This window comes from Argiope bruennichi, chromosome 3, assembly GCF_947563725.1.
Source record: "Argiope bruennichi chromosome 3, qqArgBrue1.1, whole genome shotgun sequence".
Lineage (NCBI taxonomy): Eukaryota > Metazoa > Arthropoda > Arachnida > Araneae > Araneidae > Argiope > Argiope bruennichi.
The window spans coordinates 2,204,783-2,226,359 of record NC_079153.1 but is presented as its reverse complement, the minus strand read 5'-3'; the positions used below and the strand labels follow the sequence as shown (position 1 = coordinate 2,226,359).

The 21,577-nt window shown below is 27.9% G+C and overlaps 2 protein-coding genes across 4 annotated transcripts; one reads left to right on the top strand and one right to left on the bottom strand.

Moving 5' to 3' along the window:
* Positions 1 to 112: 112 nt before the first annotated feature.
* Positions 113 to 21,528, bottom strand: LOC129963144 (translation machinery-associated protein 16-like). Of its 3 annotated transcripts, none has more exons than XM_056077245.1 (8): positions 21,451 to 21,528; positions 14,897 to 14,965; positions 9,843 to 9,937; positions 7,856 to 7,893; positions 7,537 to 7,621; positions 7,289 to 7,437; positions 1,743 to 1,785; positions 113 to 228 (listed from the first exon to the last, which is right to left on the bottom strand). In XM_056077245.1, exons 2-8 carry the CDS (start codon positions 14,927 to 14,929, stop codon positions 159 to 161), a joined length of 513 nt encoding a protein of 170 aa, XP_055933220.1. In that variant the 5' UTR covers positions 14,930 to 14,965; positions 21,451 to 21,528; the 3' UTR covers positions 113 to 158. The 3 variants fall into 3 exon arrangements, with proteins under 3 accessions (XP_055933220.1, XP_055933222.1, XP_055933223.1); XM_056077247.1 differs by lacking the exon at positions 21,451 to 21,528 and adding an exon at positions 20,074 to 20,153; XM_056077248.1 differs by lacking the exons at positions 14,897 to 14,965; positions 21,451 to 21,528 and adding an exon at positions 12,252 to 12,405.
* LOC129963143 (ras-related protein Rab-21-like) lies at positions 12,709 to 14,516 on the top strand. Its single transcript, XM_056077244.1, has one exon. It carries the CDS (start codon positions 13,062 to 13,064, stop codon positions 13,710 to 13,712), a length of 651 nt encoding a protein of 216 aa, XP_055933219.1. The 5' UTR covers positions 12,709 to 13,061; the 3' UTR covers positions 13,713 to 14,516.
* Positions 21,529 to 21,577: the final 49 nt, after the last annotated feature.

Here is a 21,577-nt window from a genome sequence, read left to right as displayed (position 1 = left end):
AGCCAAATTTTTAGAATAAAATTTCTGTAATTTTTAATAATTTAAAATAATTACTAAAAATTATATACTGAATTTTAACTTCTATGAAATCAAAAATTTAAGTTGATACAAATGTGCTTTTAGCAGTTTTTTATTTACATATTTTAATACAAAGTTATTTACTTTTTTGGAGATTTGCACACAACTAAATCGATAGCAGGCAGAAATCGAGCATCTTTATCCCAGCCCCTAAAACGAATGCAAATGTATTGATATAATTCTGAAATACACAATCAAAGAGAAAAAAAGAATGTGACATCTATTGTCTAACATACTCCATATTAAAACCTCAATTCTTTAATAAATTCAATTATCTCAAAAGTTTATTTTTCTCAATGAACAACTGCATATGGTTACCTTCCTGTTACCTATTTTTTTATACAGATACTTAAAAAATTCAAGTCTGTTTTAAGCTATATAAAATTTATTTTTTCTATGCATAGCATGTTCCAGTAATAATTACATGCTTGATAGATTTTTTTAAAAAATTAAATTTCAACTTAATTATGATTGCAAAAAACAACAAATTCAAAAACTTTCAACATATTTTTCACTGAAGAACAATTTCTGAAATGCTTCTGAATGCATTTTTTTTTCTCAACTAAAAAAGAGATATCTTTGGAATAAACTTATGATTCTGAGAAAAACAATTTAGTACACTTTAGCATATAAACATTTACAGACTTGAATTTTTATAGAAAAGTGTCCAATTTCAGAAAAATGGGAACTTTTAAGGTATCCTGCACAACAGCTCATCAAAGTGGTATTGAATTTGCATTGCAATAACAAGTATTTCATAAAATTTAAAGGCATTTCCATGCAAAAAATAGAATTTAAATATCAGTGCAAATATATTCATCTTAGTAGAGAAAATAATCGGCATTCATATTAAAAAGTTGTAAAATTAGTATTTCAAATTTTAAAATTAATGGTATCCTTTTCAATTACAAACATTAAAAGCTTATAGCATGACTCTTTTTATGGAAGCAAACTAGAATTTAAATAGCATGCTAACCTTCATATGGTAAATATTTTTTAATATAAATCTGAATTGACTGTAAAAGTTATATTTCCTTGAATCGAGTTGAACACTTTAAATTTATGGTCATGTTTGATGATCTCAAACTTTCTAATAAGAATTTTTCAGCATGTCTGCAGTTCAATGCTGCAATCATTAAATAGTTTGAATACTTCTAATAATTTTTCTAGATACCTGTCCTTAGCCGAGTTGCTAAGGACTTCAATATTTACTCGTTATTAAATTTATTATAAACATTTAAAAGAAAAAAACTTTTGTATTCATTATATAGATTTTTTTTTATTCCAAATTCTTAGTTATTTCAATTTTTTAAAACTTTATTACTACAAAATCCAATTATTTAATAATAATAAAATAAATAATTTTAACAAATTGAGGATTAGTTAATAAATTTTTTTAAACAATATATGTTCTGGATTAAGAGTTCCGATCATATATGATTCCTATTAAGAAGAATCATGCATAATCATAATATTGGATACTTGCAATTAGATGAATTTTTGTTTTTAACAGAACTGAAGTTTTATGTGTATATAATAAATGGAATATGAACTTATTATTATGATCATTAATAGTTTTCAATACTTACTCTTCACTTAAATTACTCTTTATGATAACAGATTAAAATATATTTTTATTTTTTATTATAAAGCATAATACTCACTTAAAATATTCAAATGATTCTGCTTTTGTTAGATAAGGAATTTCTATAAAAGAATTAAAATATTAACTATTTTGATGTTATGTAAAAAAGATTCATATAGAAAATGAACTGAATTTACAGTTGAAAATAATATAAATTATATACAAAGAGTAAGAATTTGTAATGTACACTGCTTGACAATTGCTAAGAAACAAGTGATTTATGCAAAATTGTATCTCAGGCAGCTGACCAATAAAAGTAAATTCAAGTTGAGAGGGCGTGGTAGACCAGGACTCGTTATCTGTATAGAGACACTGCATACAAGCTCATGACTCATACAAAAATTCATGCTGTTTCATGTTTGACCCAAAGTAGTGCGGGATCTAATAATTTTTTTTCTCTCTGTAATTCTGTTTGGTTCTTGCAATAATTAAGAGCAAAATGTCAGCAAGACATCATTTGAGTGCCTACGATCTTGAATGAGCAGTTGGACGATTGGAAGCAGGTCAAGGTGTCACTACTTCAGCTGCTGCAATTGGTGTGCCAAAGAGTGTCATCTCACGATTAAAGAAGGATGCTGAAGGAGGAAATGCTTTGAAAAAGCATGCTGGGGGTCGTGGTAGGAACACCACAACTTTAGAGGATAGCTATGTATCCCTCATGGCAAAAAGGAACAGAAATTTAACTCCTGGCCAGACAGCTGCAAACCTTGCAACCGCTAGCCGTACGCATGTTTCTGCATGAACCATCTCACGGCAATTAAATTAAGTTGGTTTGTATGCACGGAAGCCTGTTCATTGCACCCCGCTTCAACCACGCCATCGTCGTGAGAGATTACACTGGTGTAAGGAACATTTTGGTTGGGATATCCAAAATTGGTCTAAAGTGACTTTCTAAGATGAATCTCGTTTCAGTGTGACAAGTGATTCTGTCCCCCAATTACTGTGGAGAGAGCATAGAACACGTTATGCACAAAAGTGAACGTGATCAGCGTGATGGTGTGGGCAGGCATCATGCACAATAACAGAACACCACTTCACATCTTTCAGCGAGGAAGCATTACGTCGCAATGGAATTGCAGAGTTTATTCTGGATCATGTGCGGCTTTTTAGGGGTTCTGTAGGTCTACACTTTTTGTTTATGGACGATAATGCGTCGCCACATAGAAGCATTGAGGTATCGGATATACTGCAAAGTGAAAATATTGTAAGTATGCAGTGGTCTGTTTACTTTCCCGCCCTAAATCTCATTGAATAAGCCTGGGATGCTCTTTGCTAATGTGTTTCACAAAGAACCATCCCTCCCTGAACAGTGCAAGAGCTCAAAATCGCCTTGAGACAAGAATGGGACAATATCTCTCAAGAACTCCTCGATAATTTAATGGAGAGCATGGAGAACAGATGCAAAATGTGCATTAGTGTCCGTAGTCATCACACATTTTACTAAAATATTCATGTCTGCATCATTCTGATCTGAAGATTAATTTTTGTGGGGCTGTTTGGAAGCCATCCAAGGAGCATCTTTTTTATTTTTACGTTTTTAATTCTTTGATGTGTTGATATCTGCACCATTTTGTACTATAATAAATGCACATTCTCCCTACTAAATATGAACTTAGTTTCATTTCCTCAATCATTGTAGATACTTAATTATTCCGAAAAACGTAACTGTTCCTTAGCAATTGTCAAGCAGTGTAGTACAAATATATTATCAAAAAAGAAAATATGTATATATTTATAATTTTAAAGAAATTGTTATAGAAACAATAATTAGGGAAAAAAACTTTTAGCATAATAACAAAGCATATACACAAACATTGTTTCAAGAAATAGCAAAAAAATCCTCAGATTTTTGTATTATATCTGGTACAGGGAAAACCCAACATTAGGGAAAACGTGTTTTAACTGACCACTCTAGTGAGAACCCGAATTAACTAGGGAAAATGCGTTCTAACTGACAACACTAGGGAGAACTTACTTTCCCTAGTTATTTCAGGTGGTGTCAATTTAAAACCATATGAATCTAGATTTTTTTTGCTTGTGAAGTTTTCAAAGCAAGTACCGTCATCTAGTTTTATTCATGTTGGAACGTGTTGTGGTGAACCTTATAAGCCAGATAACAACTACGAGACATGAGTAATTACTTTTGTGTTGTAATTACTTTGTTACTCGGCTGCGAACCACAAGGTGTCAGGTTCTATTCCAGCCAATTCGACTTCCACATCGGTGACCTCGGTCGATGAACCTTCAACCTTCGTACAGCTGTTGTGGCGCCATCTACCCACAGCAACCCCAAGTCGTCAGACTCATTTAATGCAACAGCAACCACTCCATCTACACACGCTCGCCATAACGCTTGGCGCTACTCAAATGCTCAAATGGGTACGGGCGCATTAGACACAACAGCTCAAACATCACACTCAACAGCCATATCGTTCGTCTCACCTCAGACTCACTGAAGGGAGAGTACTGTGGTGAATCTTATAAGCCAGATAACAGCTACAAGACATGAGTAATTACTTTTGACTTGTGGTCTTGTTACTCAGCTGCGAACCACAAGGTGCCAGGTTCTATTCCAGCCAATTCAACTTCCACAGTGTTTGTGCTGTTGATTTATTTATGATGAAAGAAGAAAATGTTAATACTTTTTGCACCAGAAATTGTAAAAATAAATTTCTTGGAAAATTACAGTTTCTTATATAAAACAACAACAGAAAAACTTTAAAGCCATTACACATGATGAATACAACGTTCTCTTATCTGAGGTTGAAGAAGCAAAATCTGTCATTAGCAAGTCTTCAGTACAGCAGATTAAAATTGTTTGACATTCTTGAAATCAGTGGAGCAAAAAAGTTGTTCTTCAAATGAGCCCATAAAATATTATTTACCAGTTGAAGGAATTTTTGATGCTACCGAATTTTCACATGTGGCCATAGGACATGGGGATAGAGACAGACTTAAAATTGAAAAATTCAAGAAAATTTGCTAACATAACTACAAAGATGATGCATTTTTTTTTTTTTAAATCATTGCATGAAACATGTCAACAGAAAAAATGATAAAAAAAAAGAAAGGTTTGGTTTCTAAATCTTTATTATTCATGCAGAAATGAATAGATACTGCTCAGAGGATTTGACTGACATGCAATCTAAGGCTAATAATGAATTTATGTTTATTATGGCTTACCAGGAACATTTAACAAAGTTTGTGTTACTATGACCACTTCAGAGCAAACGAATGATACAGGTTGCATTACAAGTACTTGATTGATTTTTGATATTAGGGTCTCCTTGTATACTGCAATCTAATAACGAAAAAGAGTTTGTAAATGTCATTATAGAGCAGTTATGTACATATTGGCCAGAATTGAAGATTGCTCATGGGAAACCTCGGCACAGCCAGTTGCAGGGTTTGGTTGAGAGGGCCAACCAAAAGTTAGAAAATATGTTGGCTTCATGAATGAAGAATAATTAAACTATAAAAAGGTCCAATGGTCTTTGTTTTGTCCAATTCATGAAAAACCGAGCTCTACATTCAAGAATTAAACAATCACCATAAAAATCTATATTTGGGATTGAATCAAGAGATGGAACGACAACCACAACCATGCCATCAGATATTGCAAAAAATATCGAAGATGAGAATGAACTTCAGAGTATTTTAGAGGACAAGATTACAGAAGAACAAGACACTGCATAAGCACAATCAGGGGAGAATACACTTGCTAGTAAGTCAACTAACATTTTTCTAATTAGAGAGGAAGCCAAAGAAACTTTGATAAAGCAAGCCAAACAAATGAAAAAGGTCTCTGAGATGCAACACAGTCTGAGTTTCATATTGGAGGTATTGAAACTTGTACCCAGTCCAGATGTTGATAGAGTAAAAACTGATTAATGAAACTTCATCAGTGTAGTGCTTGAAAAAAATTAAGATGGCCTGTACAAAATTGGCATGAAAGATAGAGTTCTAAACGAACTGTATTCTAAGTAAGAAATGATATTTAAACTTAATTAGTTCAGTATTTATTCAATAAATATATGGTTATTACTTATATTAACTTTATAAGTATTTATACAGTAGACTACAGCTAATCAGAGTACAAGTTCGATACAAAAATTTAATACATTCACTGATTTTCAGATCTCAATTCAATGCATTGCCAGAAATTTTCTTGCCTCAAGAATGAATACCAAATGAGGACATTTTGCTGAGAACAGCAGCAAGAAAAGTAACTGTAAAAATTGGACATGGATTTGTCCGCTTTTCTTATTAAAAAAGATGTTTCTATATGAAAAACGGTTAGCTTTTCAATTCTAAGCATCACAGTAGTTTGCCATGTCAAAATAGGTAATTTGTAACAACATTATTGTATTAAACAATATTCAAGTAAAGTATTTTTTCTTTAATAGTAGCTCCTTTCCTTAAACAAACACTGTATTAGTATAGTTTTATATAATAATTTTGGATTAAATCATATTGTCTAACAAATCAGTCAAAACACAAATAACATGAATTCTCCCTAGTGCTGTCAGTTAGAGCATGTTTTCTCTAGTTAATTTGAGTTCTCCCTAGCAATGTCAGTTAGAACACATTTTCCCCTAGTTAATTTAGGTCTCCTTAGCGTTATCAGTTAAAACGCATTTCCCTAGTTAATTCACGTTTTAATTGATTTTTAGGTTTTCACTGTATCTTATTCATTAAGTCTTTAAAATATTTAAATGTCATTTTTTAAAAATTAAATGATAATTCATAAAAAATAATATTTAATGTTAAAATATAAAGAAGCAAAATATGACAAATAAAAAAAAACATTAAAGAGATTTTGCATATTAGTAGGTCATTAGAACATTCTATGAGTTAAAAATATATTATTTTGTTTTTAGTTCATAATAAATTCAAACAATCTAACAAAAATTATTCTGATTAGTTATGTAAATTTTAAAGATTTCAAATCAAACTCTTTAGTACACAGCATTTTCATCAAAAAAAGAATATTTCCAAAAAAGTATTTAGTTGCACATTTTGCACATAAGTTCCTAATTGGATGCAAGATATTTTACATTTTTCATTTCTGTAGAATTTGGATTAAATTTTGAGTGGAATGTTCATATAAAGATAAATGATCAAATAATAAGTCGTATAAATTGAGTTGTGTTTACCCTACACTATGAATATGTTTTAATAACATGTATTTTCTTAGATTAGTCCCAAAATAAAATATGGTTTAGATAGATAACAAGATGTTAAGAAAAATAAATTCCATCAGTTAGAAGTTATTATATAATATTTCTGAATATTTATTGTTTAAGTAACAGTACTGTGCTTTTACATCCATTTATATGAAAAAGCAAACAATACTTGTCTTTACTGTCTACATATTTCAAGATTAAGATTTAAAAAATAAATAAATAAAAATAAGGAAGCATTAATGTTTAGTATATTTTCAAAAATGCAATTCATATCTTACAGATATACTTTAAAAAGAATAAGAAATAATAACAAACTTTTTTTTACCATAATAATTTATTAATTACATTAAAAGTAGATGGAAAAGAAAAAAATAATTACCAAGGCCACATGTTTCATAATCTCTTTTTTCTTGTTCGATTGTAAATTGCATTTTATATTCAACTGACATTCGATTTTGATTGTGACGTCCTTTTATGCACTGCATTTCTTTTATCCTTTTCTCCTCGTCACTAAATCTTTGAAGATATCTGTTAAATGGAAGAAAATCAATGGAATTAATATAATGATTTTTATTAAAAAAACAGATGAAAATATTCAAATTTATAGGTTTATCACATTTATTTTACCTCATAATTAATTCATGAACTTCTTCACTATTGTATAATGTTTTACTTGTATCAATGTTGTCTCTGAACCATTTTAGCTTATTTACTGTAAGAAAATAATTGAAGGTCATATTTTTGAGAGAAATTTACACTCATAACAGACAGAATCGAATGTTACACAATATATAGAAGCGCATCAGAATAGAACATTATAATTAATAGATCGTTTTGGCAAGAAATTTTTGGAATCAATCAGCAACCATGGTCAAAAATCATAACACTATGAGTTTAAAAAAAATAAATCCATCTTAATAAAACAATGAATATATTTTATGCTTACATTTTGCTTGAAGTTTGGTATTTGATTCTTCTCTTCTCCTAAAACGAAGCACAATATTAATAATGCTCACTTCTCAAGACAAAAAGCTATAACCAAAATCTTTTTCTCATTATAAAAGTATGGGGAGGATTAATTTACAATATGCAAATTGTAAATTAATTAGTGAGTTGCACTATAGAATGAGTTTGACTCTTACTATTTTGATTTATAGTATCAAAATAATGTGCTATAGTTGTATTTATTTCACACTATCACTCATGTGGAACAAATATTCATGTGTGAATAATTCAAAATTATTCAAATCCATAAACTTAACATTAATTATTTTCTAACCACTTAAATTCAAACTTATAAAAGTACTTTAACATCAAGCAGACTCCCTTGCTTATCCGAATGTAATTACTGTAACTTTAATTGTCCAATGTTAAGCTCTAATATGAAATGAAAACCCAGAGTCTAAATTAATGTTTGCTCAACTATATTTTGGTAAAATCCCTTTCTCCAAACTGTATAAGTTCTAAATGTTTTCTCCTAATCTCTTTTCATTAACTATGATTGGCATGTTGATTAAGCTCCTAGACAATACATGCTGCTTAATAATGAAGAAAAATAAAGTAGTGATTTCAAAACATTCTCTCCAGTTCATTTATCAAAATAAATCTCTCTCTTTCTTTCTCATATATACATATGAAATGAATCTTCTGGAAAATGATACAGTGATGAGTTCTTTAAATGATAATTGTGTCTTTTTCATGATGTTTATGCAAAGAATTCAATTTTTAGATATGCTTATAAAATATCAAAATAAAGGATTAGCATTTAAGCAAGATACAGCAAGGCAGAAAATAAATATTAATAATTAAAAAAAGAAACCAAGAGAATGCACTCAGAATTTATATAGATCAAATGGGGTTATTCAGAATTCAGCTAAACAAGCACTTTGATTTATGTACATGCAAATTGTGAAGTTAGGAAAAGTCAAAATGTGTGCAATTGAGAAGTAAAGTGAAGTCTGAATTCAACAGATCAGAAATTAAAATTTTTAATAATGCACATAAATTGAAATTATTGAATATATATTATATATATACACACATATCAATAGACCAAAGAAAACCTTTTTTTTTTTTTTTTTTTTTTTTTCACTAAGAATGGTAATAAAAGAATTTCAGTTATTTTTAGATGAAAATATATTCAGCATTACTAATAACATAATTCATGTCTTAGCTAAAAATTTAAATTCTATTGAAAAGATATAACATTATCATGAATTTCACCTCTGATTTTTTTTTTTTTTTTTTTTGCTTAATATATCTGTTAAGAATGTTATAAAGGCATAAGGACCATATTAACAAATAAACCCTTATTGAAAGGATATAACATAATCATGGATTTCACCTCCGATTTTTTTCTCTTCTGTTTTTTTTCTTTAATACATCTGTTAAACATGTGATAAAAGGACCATGTTAACAAATAAATAAACCCTTATGATGGTTTCTGATTTATCGCATTCAACATCTGTAGAAACAAAAATTAAAAATATTTTCTTTGCACTTCTTAAAAAAATAAAACAATTTATAACTCTTTTTCAGAATTAAGCACTTTTCTGGTGCTTAAAAATCATTTTCAAATTTAAACACTTTCCATGAATCTATGCACCCCGTTATAAAGAAGAATAATAATAAAACAGAAATGTGACATAAGTATAAGAATCATAGCAAAAATAAAAACAAATATAGCAAAAATCAATTTTAATGATAATAATAATTTATTCTAGCATACACAAGTTGAAAATTACATATAAATAAAAATTTAAAAAGTTCAGTGCTTCTTGTGATTATAAAATTATGGTTAACATTTAAAGTAAATACCTCATTTTGGCAATAAAAAAAAAATAACATTCTTAATAAAAATTATATTATAATTTTGAAATATCAGAATTATAAACATATATTGTTCAACAAAAATAGTCCAAATGATTACATACTTTTCAAGTCTTAAGCCTCTGTGTTCTAAACGAGCCATCTGCATAGCTTTACGGCTATTTGGATGAATAACTGAAGAATTTTTTTTAACTTTGGGCTAAATAAATAATAACAATAAGATAAAAAATATTAATCCTTATGTAGATAAACTTTAAAAACAAAATTCAAAATAATTAAAATGAAATCTATAGCACTTTTAAACACTATGTCTAAGTGAATTATAAAAATTATGATTGCAAGAACAGTAAATTTGGGAAATTTATTTTCTTTTCTTCTTATAATATAAATGTAATAATTTTATAATTCTTTCTCAAAAAGTAATTATTTTTCTGATTTTCTTTATGAGCAAAGATTTTTCAACAAATAAGATAAAAAAAGGTTGAAGCAAAATAAAAATCTGTTATTTAGATTTATTCATATACTAATTCATATTCCAATTATATTATGAAGTAAATAAATGCTACTATATAACAAAGGCAAAAATTTCAGATATTTCCCTCCTCTTTGCAAGTATCTTCTTACTTTTTGTTTAGTATCAAAAGGTAAATCAATCAACTGACTCTCCGACCCACCACGAAGGCATATGGATTTAAACCATAAGGTTGAATGACCGGACCACCGTAACAACAACACTGGCTGGAACTGTGGTTGAGTCCTAAGGGCCATCACCGACAGCGGTACAACCCTCCCCGAAAGAAGTACGTCCCGTCATCGATGGGAGGAGTCAGTATCAAAAGGTAAAAGAAATTTGCTACTTAGTTTTCATTTTTCTTTTACCAGCCCATATAGATAGATAATTAGTATAAATATCTAAATCAAGCAAGCCACAAATAAAGCATCTTTCTATATTGAATTCACTGTATGATATTTAGAAATTTGAGCATTTTCAAGATTTATAACAATTTAAAATACATCTCGAAAATATCAAATCATCAGTGCAAAAAAGATTGTTGTTGTTTCTGATGGCACTTGCCATGGACAAGCCCACTGATTCAAATCAGCGATTTTAAGCCGAGAGGGAGCGTCTCTTGTTTTAGTAGCGCCAACTAGGGCCAAGAGTACGAGTTTGCTATTCACGTATCACATTTGCTTGCGCAGCCCCTTTTTACAGGTGGGCATATTCACACATCTCACAGATAGAACAGATGAAGAACAATCATGCCCAAACCAGGACTCGAACCCAGGACACCCAGTTCACGGAGAAGACACGCTACCCCTATGCCAGGACCCCAGCGTGCAAAATGATGTTAGTAAAAAGATATTTTAAGGAGAAGATTCTTATTCAATTACAACAAAAATATCTTTCATTATAAAATATTTCTTATGCTTTTGCTTTTCAATGAAATAAGTTAGTTATCAAAGGTTTATGATGAGTAAAAATTGAAATGTCATAATTAAATTAGAAATGAAGAAAAAAAATAAAAAGTTTATAAATAAAAAAATATTTCAATATGTGAATAATTATTTATAAAGAACTATTCAAAGAGAAATTAGATCAGATTAAATTTTATTACAAGCTATCTAAGAATATTTGTTTAATTTGAAAATTACTTGCAAGATTTTTACAATGCTGAACTGGCATTATAAAAGACTTTTTTAAATCTTGTATATGCTGAATCTGACTCAATAATGCATTCTATAAAGCAGGAAAAATCTTGCTGTCTTTTTATTGCGTTCATATTGCCAATAAGATGCATATTTGAAATTTTTAGTCACAATTGCATATTGAGAGTAACTTTAGCAACAATATAAATTGCGAATTTTTATTCATAAGATTTATAAGTAAATTAATAAAAAATTATCTAGAATGCTGGGCATTTTAAATAGAAAATCATTATCTTACACAAATAATTAAAGTGAAAAAAAAAATCTACAATAAAAAACTTTAGCAAACATGAAATTTAGAAAACTGTTCTTTTCTCCTTTGATATTTAGAGAGCATTTTTTTAAAGAATTTAGAAAACTTATTTGATGTATGAATTATTGATAGTTCGTGAATGGCCTATTTTCAGTCTTTGACATACAGCATCCCCTTATATGCCCTAAATGGCATTTTTAATGTTAAATTTTTAAAGTTTAAAGGACAATTTAATTAATCTGAATTAAACATATAATTTAAGAAAATAGATGAAATAATCATAATGAATCACATGAGATTATGAAAATGAAAGAAGAAAATAATAAATTTTTTGTTTAAATAACTTGTTAATAAAAAAAATTAAAATCCTCGGTACGAAATATAATCGAGAGTCATTATAAAAATATTTAGACATTTAGCGCTATAAAAAAAATGTATCATAAAGTGATGTATTATTTATATTAATGAACAGAAACAACAATATCCGGCTGGTTTGGAAAAACTAATTTATAAATTATATATTTTAGCGCAGAAGTGAAATAAGTTATCTCACCATCTTTTCCTGATTGAAATATTAAATATATATATTTTCAAATAAATCAAAGTTAATAATTGTTTATGATTTTTTTTCTTTTTCAACTAGAAGAAACTACAAAATTACCATGCTGAGCTTAAAAAAGTAAGCATATAATATATATAAATAATATGCAGTTCATTTCAGTTCTAAACTAGAACTTTTTGATTTGGCGATATAATATGATTTTTTTAGCATTAAAAGTTAGGCTTAACTAGTAGCTCAATTTTCACTTGTGTCATATTGTTACAAAAAAAAAAAAAAAAAAAAAAAAAAAAAAACTTTTGAACAGCCCAAAATTTTATGTAAAAAAAAGGAGAAATAACTAGTGTTTTCAAATAAATTTTTGCTTTCACTATTTTTTTAATAATTCGCTTACCTGCAAATTTCTATGCAAACAACTAATTATTGTATGATACTGACGTAAGAGGTCCTTTCATTCCTTAACATTTGATTTTTATGATTTGTGTACTTGTACGAGATTTAATTATTTTTGTTAAAGGAAATTAGGATGTGGAAAGATTGAATAAGTTTATTTTGAATAATTAATGTGCTCACTTTGAAATTTAATCTAGTCTGATTATATTCTAGTCCGTTATCAATATATTGATTATTTCCTAAGATTACCTATAAACTTGAAGTGAGAGTAAGTTGAACTGAGTGATGTAATTACGTTTTCGGAAGTGAAAGTTTGTTTATTTTAAGATTGTGTATCAAACTTCATACGATTGGACACTCTTTGTTTAAAATAATTAATTTAAAAAAAGCTAAAAAAAATATTAAGCAATTATGGCATCTAATTCAGCTTCATCTGGGCGTAGTTACTCTTTTAAAGTTGTTCTTTTAGGCGAAGGATGTGTAGGTAAGACCTCCTTGGTTTTAAGATATGTGGAAAATAAATTTAATGAAAAGCATTTCAGCACGCTTCAGGCGTCGTTCTTGAACAAAAAATTAAATATCGCTGGTAAGAAAGTTAATCTTGCCATCTGGGATACTGCTGGCCAAGAACGATTCCATGCTTTGGGTCCAATTTATTACCGCGATAGCAATGGTGCAATACTTGTTTATGACATCACAGACGAAGATTCCTTCAACAAGGTGAAGAATTGGGTAAAGGAATTACGAAAAATGCTTGGCGAAAATGTATGTCTTTGCATAGCTGGGAATAAAACAGACTTGGAAAAAGACAGAGCAGTGCCAGTTGCTGAAGCAGAATCCTATGCAGCATCAGTTAGAGCCAAACATTTTATGACATCTGCTAAACAGAATCGTGGGATTGAAGAACTTTTCCTCGATTTAACTCGGCGTATGATTGAAGTTACTGATGCAAATGACCAACAGGCTAACAGCTTAGGCAGGGGAAGTAATCAGAGAAGAAATGTGGTGATTGTGGATGATGAGCCACAGCAGCAAAGATCTGGTTGCTGTGGAGGTGGTTGATAAAATTATTTAGAACTTTATATCCCTGATGGAAATTCCAATACAATTAGCTGCTGTTTGGAGCTATTATACATAAATTTTGCAAATTCTTTAAATTCTAAATACAGTTATTCTGGATTACATTTAATATATATGTGCGTGTTTGGAATTGTACATTTTTGTATAAATATTTATAAACTGAGATTTCACAATTTCGGCTTACTGAGAGTAAGAATTTGCAAATAATTTCAATGAATGTTTTGATTGAACTCTAATGTTGTAAATTCACGAAATGTGTCAGTGTCACAGTGTAAGATATATCTGTAATTTTGCTGCTTAGTATTATTTTTCATTTGCTTTAAAGATTACAGAAATATCAATAAATAAAACTATACCACAGAATTTAATAGTGTACCGTTCTGTGATAAATATGAGAAACTACATCTACTATAATTAGAATTGCTTAACAATTGAAAATTATTACCATTTTATATCTATGTTTGAAAAGGTTAATTTGTGGTAATTTGAATATCATTTGCTTTATCTTTACCAAGACTAAATTTATAAAATTAATAATAATCTTTACAGTTATTATTTTTTTAAACATTGTCAGTTGATGTAAATGAAGGAAGTTTATTTATATTATGAACCAGAAGACTGTAACAGAAGATGATTTCATATCAAATAACTGATATATCATATACTAAAATCATCAGTTATAAGTAAATTGCAACATGCATAACATATAAAAAATAATATAAGCATGAAATGCTTCTTTTTTAAAATATGTACTGAAAGCTAAGAATAAACAAGATTTTAATTCCATTTTTTGTGAATTTCTTTTAGCAGTTATTATTTAACATGTACTTTATTTAGTGTGTTTTTAATATTTTTAGATTGAACAAAGTTTTTTTTTTTTTTTTTTTTTGAAAATGCATCTAGATAAAAAATCCAATGAATGATTATTTTTTTTTTTAAATCTTAAGCCTAAAGTAGAAGATGATGTCAGTCCTGTTAGAGGCATCTTCTTCACATTTAAAATAAGTTGTGATCAGAAGGTGGGGAAGAGAAACATTTTTAAATTTTTATTGGGAAGTATGAATTAATTTCTATTTTAATCATAACTATAGAAAAAAATTAACAGTTTATTGAAAAAGTATTGTAATATTTTAAAATTCAGAACTGTAGAGAAGTGTTCAACTTACCATGGTAAAAGAAATAACTTTGCACTTGGACATATGAAGATTGTTTTATTTCAAAACATCCATACAAACCTATAAAAAAACCAGATTAGAATTTAAGACAAGCTTTTATAGTTTTAGAAAACTGAATTGAAGATAAATGAAATTTTAATATTAGTTAAATCATATGACATAAATTTATATCTTTATTTGCTGTTTTGATATGATAAGTTTTTTCTATTACCTATGTAATTCAAGTTGTCAGAATATAGACAGCTAGGAAATACATCATGAGCGAAAGACAATATGTACCTATATGAGCCAAGTTTATAAAAAATTTAAAAGTGAGTAACTTATATTTAATATAGACTTTTATTTCCTAGAATATATTGTGCAATCAATTACACTTACAATGACGTTTAATGAACTGAATGAAATAGGTGTAACATCACTCTGTCCCCTTCCCATATTATCAAGATTATGCTACTGACTTATATATTTTGGCCTGGTTATTTTTTTATTGGTAGGTATGTACTATGATTTTCACTTTTTTAAAATTTAGCTATGTATTTGCTGGTAGTTACTTTAATTTCCTGAAAATATATCCATTACTTTGATTTCAGCAAAATTATTTATTAAATATAGAAATTTGCAATGCTTATATTGCAAGAAGCACCTATTGGCATTTCATTAAATACATCAAGATTGTCATATTATAGTATATGATATATTATAGTCATATAATAGTATAGAAGTTTAGTTCTTCAATTATGGACAAAATCACATAGTTAAGAATAAGTTCAGTAATTAGTTATACTAGCCTTGTACACTGAAATGCTTTTAGTCTTATGGCTATAAAAATGAATTTATTCATTAACATATAGCTCATTAAGACTGAAATTATATAAGTTTTAATAGCATTAATTAGGCTACAATTTTTTATCCAAAATATTCAAAAAAGTTCATAATGAATAGTTTAGAAATTTTTCTCCTACTTTTAATTCATGATTAAGTATATATATATTAAATAATATTCTTTATATAATTGTAAAGTAAATATAAGGAAATTACGGTGCATGACATGTTTGTGAAGTCTAAATCTGTAATGATAGGAATCATCGCAGAACAAACAAACTGCTTACATTAAAAAAAGAATAGTAGGAGATTAGGCATTTTGTGACTTTCCAGACAGTTCACATTTTGAGGACTCTCTTTCAATAATTGATAAACTTAGTTTCACATTTTGAGCTTAACATGTAAATGTTTTTTTAAAAATTATTATTATTTTAGTAACATAGTTAAAAATACATGCTTTTAATTAACTTTTTTAGTTAACAAACAAAAAAAATACAGTAAAAATTATTTTACAAAGGCTATCAATAACATAACTAAGAATATAATCTAACCAGATAATGGATAGTTAATATTCCAATTAATAATTTTTTTATAATTTTATATGAGTATAAGTAAATAATAATAAGTTATTGTATTTGTTTTAGATAATTTAATCTAAACATATATTTAAATTCAATTATATTTAGATTCATATAATTCCTGATTTTTGATAAATGTATTTATTTAGCATTAAATTAATAACAATTTGCCAACAGTCTGTAGCTCTAAGTGACAGCCTAGTTGAATATCCATTTCTAAAAAAAATTTTTAAAAAATGCCTTTTCCAGTAGAAATAGGATGATTTTATGAATCACATTTCAATATTTAGTTACCTAGATAGCAAAACCTAATTTAACAATGAAGGGAGAAAAAAACTGAATTTTTTTTATCAATAACAGATACGACAGCTTTATTGCTTTGCATCTGGCATGATCATGCAATACATAAACTAATGTGATGAAAGGAAGCAGCATATACATTATTGTTAGTGAATTCCTTGCCTCTTCTAAAATTTGGAAGATTAAAGTAGATATTGTCAAATGTTAAGTAATGATTTATCTTCTGGTGTTTAAAAACATGAGAATCAAGAAAGAAACATATTTCACTTAAACATCAAAAAATAAAATATTCAACATAAATTTGTGATTGGTCTTATTCTATTTAGAAGAAGCAAATGCAAATTCTGCCTTTTCGTTAACCCTTCAGCATCGAGTGCAATGTCATCAACAACCTTTCCCACATTTTTTTTAAATGCTTAAAATACATAGTTTAAAAAAGTTATGCTTTGTAATAATAATAATAATTCAAAACTGAATAAACAGAACATTTTATTTGCTTCTCTTTTGTCTCAAGCTCTTACAAACAAATATCATCCAAACATCTTTGAAGCTTTTAATTACTTTGACATCTATTAAATGTAACATTTTGGCATCTGGGAATTAATCTTCACTGCTATACATCCCATACTGTTTGCATTCAAGCGCAAGAAAAATGTAGAGGTAATATAGTAAAATTGATTAGGGAATGTGTTTACAAGTAACTGATATTTAATCATAAAAGTTGCTATAATATTTCAATGTACCGATATTTATACAAATTTTCTTAAGTAAAATGAATGCTTATTTTATTTCTGTTGTATGGGCATTTGCAAATTTTTAATTTGCTGGAAATCACAAATATCAAATTTATAGTTCTTGAAAAAAATTATCATTTCTTCTTTTTAATAAATAAAATATTGATATGAATTTTCTGTTATTTTGTAAAATCTAATAAAATTGTCTAAATGATAATTTTTGGAAATATGAAATGAGAAGAGATGAAAGAATATCTTAAATGAGAAAAAATGCTTTACAAAGTAATTGCAGTGTTAGAAGATATTTACTGTGGAAATAGATATTGAAAAATAATAATGTATGTAATTTGATAATTTATTATAATAAGTCATTTTTAAGACTATTTAGAGAAAAAGCATATGATTCATTTTATCAAAATAATTACTTTAGACTGAATCTTATAAATAGAAAATAATAGATTTTAAATGCTTACTTTCAGTTTAATAATAATAAGCATTAAAAATTAACTAGTTACATATTTGTTTGAAATTCATTTTTAGTTAATTGAAATAATTTTTGACTTTAAGACAATACCTATTTTTAATTGAGATTCCAAAAGTAATAATTAATTTCTACACACATTTGTTGCTGGAACATCAATGTGATAAAATCTAGTTTAATTTTTTTGATTATATAACAATTTATAAAAAATTAGCCAGAAATTAGTCAGTTTTTAAAAGACATATTTGTTTGGATATAAAATTGTTTCTGTTTAACAACAACAAAATATACCTCTAATAGTCTGATGTTAAATTCTGTAAAAATACTCATCAGTGAGGATTAAGTATGTTAAAAAAATTATTAAAATCTTATGACAATATTTATACTTTGATGTTTTTGAGTGTACTTCATTTGAAGAATACGAATGATTTTTCTAGTGTTTTTTAGGCACTATGATGTCATTCACAATTTAACTTTAATCTAATAAACCAAAACCAATAATTAGAATATTGGTCCTTATTAGGAGACATCATGAGTACAGGGATGAGAAATTGCCAGATATAGATTCACTATTCCTAAATGTACAGTGGGGTTAATTTACTTCTCTAGTGACTGGATTACCCCAATTTATTATGGCTAATAATGCCCCTTAGGACTCAACCTCAATTTCTTGCTTTCCACTGTTGGTACAAAAGTCAGTCAGATTCACTAAGATTTGTAGTAATAGGAATCATGTGCAGAAACAAACCATTTTATTGTTAATGCATCCTCCCTCCAATGCTCCCACTTAAATTTTTGTGATATTCATGTTTTGATTTTGTTAAAACCAGCACAAGCTAAGAACTCGTTCAGGAGCATACACCGGAAAACAAACCTCCAATCCTTCCCACTTAAATTCCCTCAATATTTTATCCCTAATTACTATCTGACAACCATCAGTATTTAAGCAAAATAAAAAAGTTTTAATTAAACTATAATCAAATTTAATATATACTTTTCAAATTTTAATTCTGATAGAGAAAAAGTTTTCATATGTTAACTGATGGGAATATATGATCTGTAGTCCAATTTGATCCTCTCATAGAATTAATCATCATTACTTCTCTCTCCTCATTAATAATAAGTTGACCATCCTGCATGAGGTGACTTAACAGTATAGGAGATTAAAATTATTTATAATATAACTACAGGAAAAATATATCAACCCAGCTGAGAGAATAAAATAAAAATAAAATGTAATAGTAGAACAATTTTATCAACTTCCATGCAGAAAAGAAAGAAAAAAAATTTCTTGTTGAGCAATACACTGCTTAGAATGAAGAAATTAATCTTCTATTGTTATTATTTTTATAATTCCATGATATCTATAATTATTGTTGATAAAAGACTCATACATTCAGAACATTTTGGTGATTACATAATTACAAATATAAATATATGGCATTTTTCTTCTCAGCAATAATAAGTTTTACAGTGAAAAAACTGATTAGCAAATTACTTCCGTGAATCAAAAATGGATATAATAATACAGAAATTGTATTCTATTTGGTTGCAATAAAGTTCTTTATTTAAAATAGTTTGAGGCAATCCAATTTTGTTTCCATTTAGCAGTGGTTGCTTCAAATCGAATGAATATTAACTTTTACGTTATGGAAATCAAATTTTGAAAAATTCCTCTAACTGTCAGCCCTCAATGAGAAAAACTGAAAAATGCCTTTCGCATCTTTTAACAATGTTTGTTGAAAATTATCCCTTTGATTTCAACCACCTTTAGGCTTAATGGGTTTTCTTTCTGCGCCGTAATAAAGAAGTTGTTCTTTGGTTTTTTTTTTTTTTTCTTTGTTAGGATCCTAGATATGACTTTGTAACACAGTTTCATTTCATTTTCTCTCTAAATTACTAATTCACGAATTTTGCAGGGTACATTATCTAATTAAATATTATGATGCTGAATAAATTTAATGAAATTTTCTGCTTTTTCTGGCTAATGAAATACCATTTTTATAATCATTTATTCATAGAAACAATACAATTAGAAACTTCCACTGTAAATTATTTTAAAATATGGAACATAGTTAAAAATTATTAAATGTCAAAGTTATTGCTGAAGCTATACATTTCTTTCTTTTAAAACTTAGTTTAATTTTTATATTTGTAATAAATTTTTTTATAATCAAGATACAATTCATGTATAATATTTTTAAACAAATTGCTTGTATTTTCCATTTAAAAACTCTTACTTATTTTACTTACATGTCACTATTCTTCTGTTCCATAGAGTAAAACCATAGTTGAAAATTTCGATAGCAATATAATGCATACAAAATCGATTAGAGTTTTTATTTAATGTAGTTTGCAACTTTTGTAATATAAATAAATATTAGCATGTTGAAAATTTTATTTTTAGATGGGAATTATACTTATTTAAAACATGTATTATTTTTTTGAAAAATACAATAGAATTTAACATAATCGGTAGTTGAATTAAATAATATATTTTTCGATCCAAAAATTTTCTTAAATCAAAAACTTATAACATTTTAAAAATAGAATTCAATAAAGAAAATTGAATATGATTTACTTAGAATTTAATATGCAAGTGTTGAATATCACTTGCATGTTAATTCCTTTGAATAAGTTAATATAATTGTCTATAAACTATTACTTTGTAACATAATATAATAGTTGGGATCATATTATGTTGAAAAGTATATTATTTTATTTTTGAACGGTTTTCAGTTCTTTTTACTGAAAACATCATAATAAAGCTTCAACTTGCATGAATTTCAATATAGGACAGCATTCGCTATTAAAGATCAGTATTAGAAAGGGAAAAGTAAAGCCACAAAACTATAGAATATGTAAAAAATGTAATTCGATTCCGTCTGGTACAGTTCATGAATGAAAATAAGCTTATTCATTTATGGCATCTTAAGACTGTTTTGGGGAGGGGGGGGGGGGAATATCACTAAAACATGGCTCTGAAAACTCGCCAACACTAGTTTTAAACTACTACTGGTGGAATTCTAATCACAATAGCAAGATGATTTTATGGGGCAATTTGAGTATTACTGAAAAGTTTACTTGGGGGAAGGAAATCATAACTCTCCACTGGCACAACAGTTGTACTGGCCCGTAAGGAAAGATAAAAACAAATTCTGGTACAACAGTTGTACCACATATAAGAAAAAGTTTACTCAAAGGTACTCAAAACAATCATGGCAAATTTAAGGTAGCTTTTAATTAACACTGAAAGAGCCGAAACTCGCTAAATATAGCAACAAAACCAAATTCGCAGTGCGACCCTATGAGCGAGCTTTAACTCACGAGGAGAAAAGAAGCATATGTTTACGCTGTTTATACACATTTTACAGGAAGAAAACGTATTTTCGCCAACGAAACTATCAGCAATCCTTCACCGTTTATTAATAAGTACCAAGTTTAATATCCAAATTATTTAGATTATCTATTGGATTTAGTGAAGTTGCTTCACACTATAACTTGGCATTTTTTATCAATCATGTAATTTTTCTTCCGTATATTTATTAAATTAATTTAAATTTGAAGGTTTAATAGCTTTTTTTATTTCATCACGGAAATAGGCACAATTATGGAACAGCCTCTATATACCGTCATTTTCGCCAAAAAAAAAAGTTTATCGCCAAATTTTAGCGAAATGCCCAAATGTAGCTCGAACGGCAGCAAAAACTCCACAGAAAAATTGCCAACCTCACAAGGCGCCAAATGATTGTATATC

What these genes read in the sequence shown, in the direction of transcription:
- LOC129963143 (XM_056077244.1), top strand. Translation starts at nt 13,062, where the DNA reads ATGGCATCTAATTCAGCTTCATCTGGGCGTAGTTACTCTTTTAAAGTT.
- LOC129963144 (XM_056077245.1), bottom strand. Translation starts at nt 14,929, where the DNA reads ATGTCCAAGTGCAAAGTTATTTCTTTTACCATG. An exon ending in TACCAAACTTCAAGCAAAAT is followed by an intron (nt 7,622 to 7,855) that starts GTAAGCATAAAA and finishes ATTTTCTTACAG; the next exon opens with TAAATAAGCTAAAATGGTTC. An exon ending in TTATGAAACATGTGGCCTTG is followed by an intron (nt 1,786 to 7,288) that starts GTAATTATTTTT and finishes ATTCTTTTATAG; the next exon opens with AAATTCCTTATCTAACAAAA.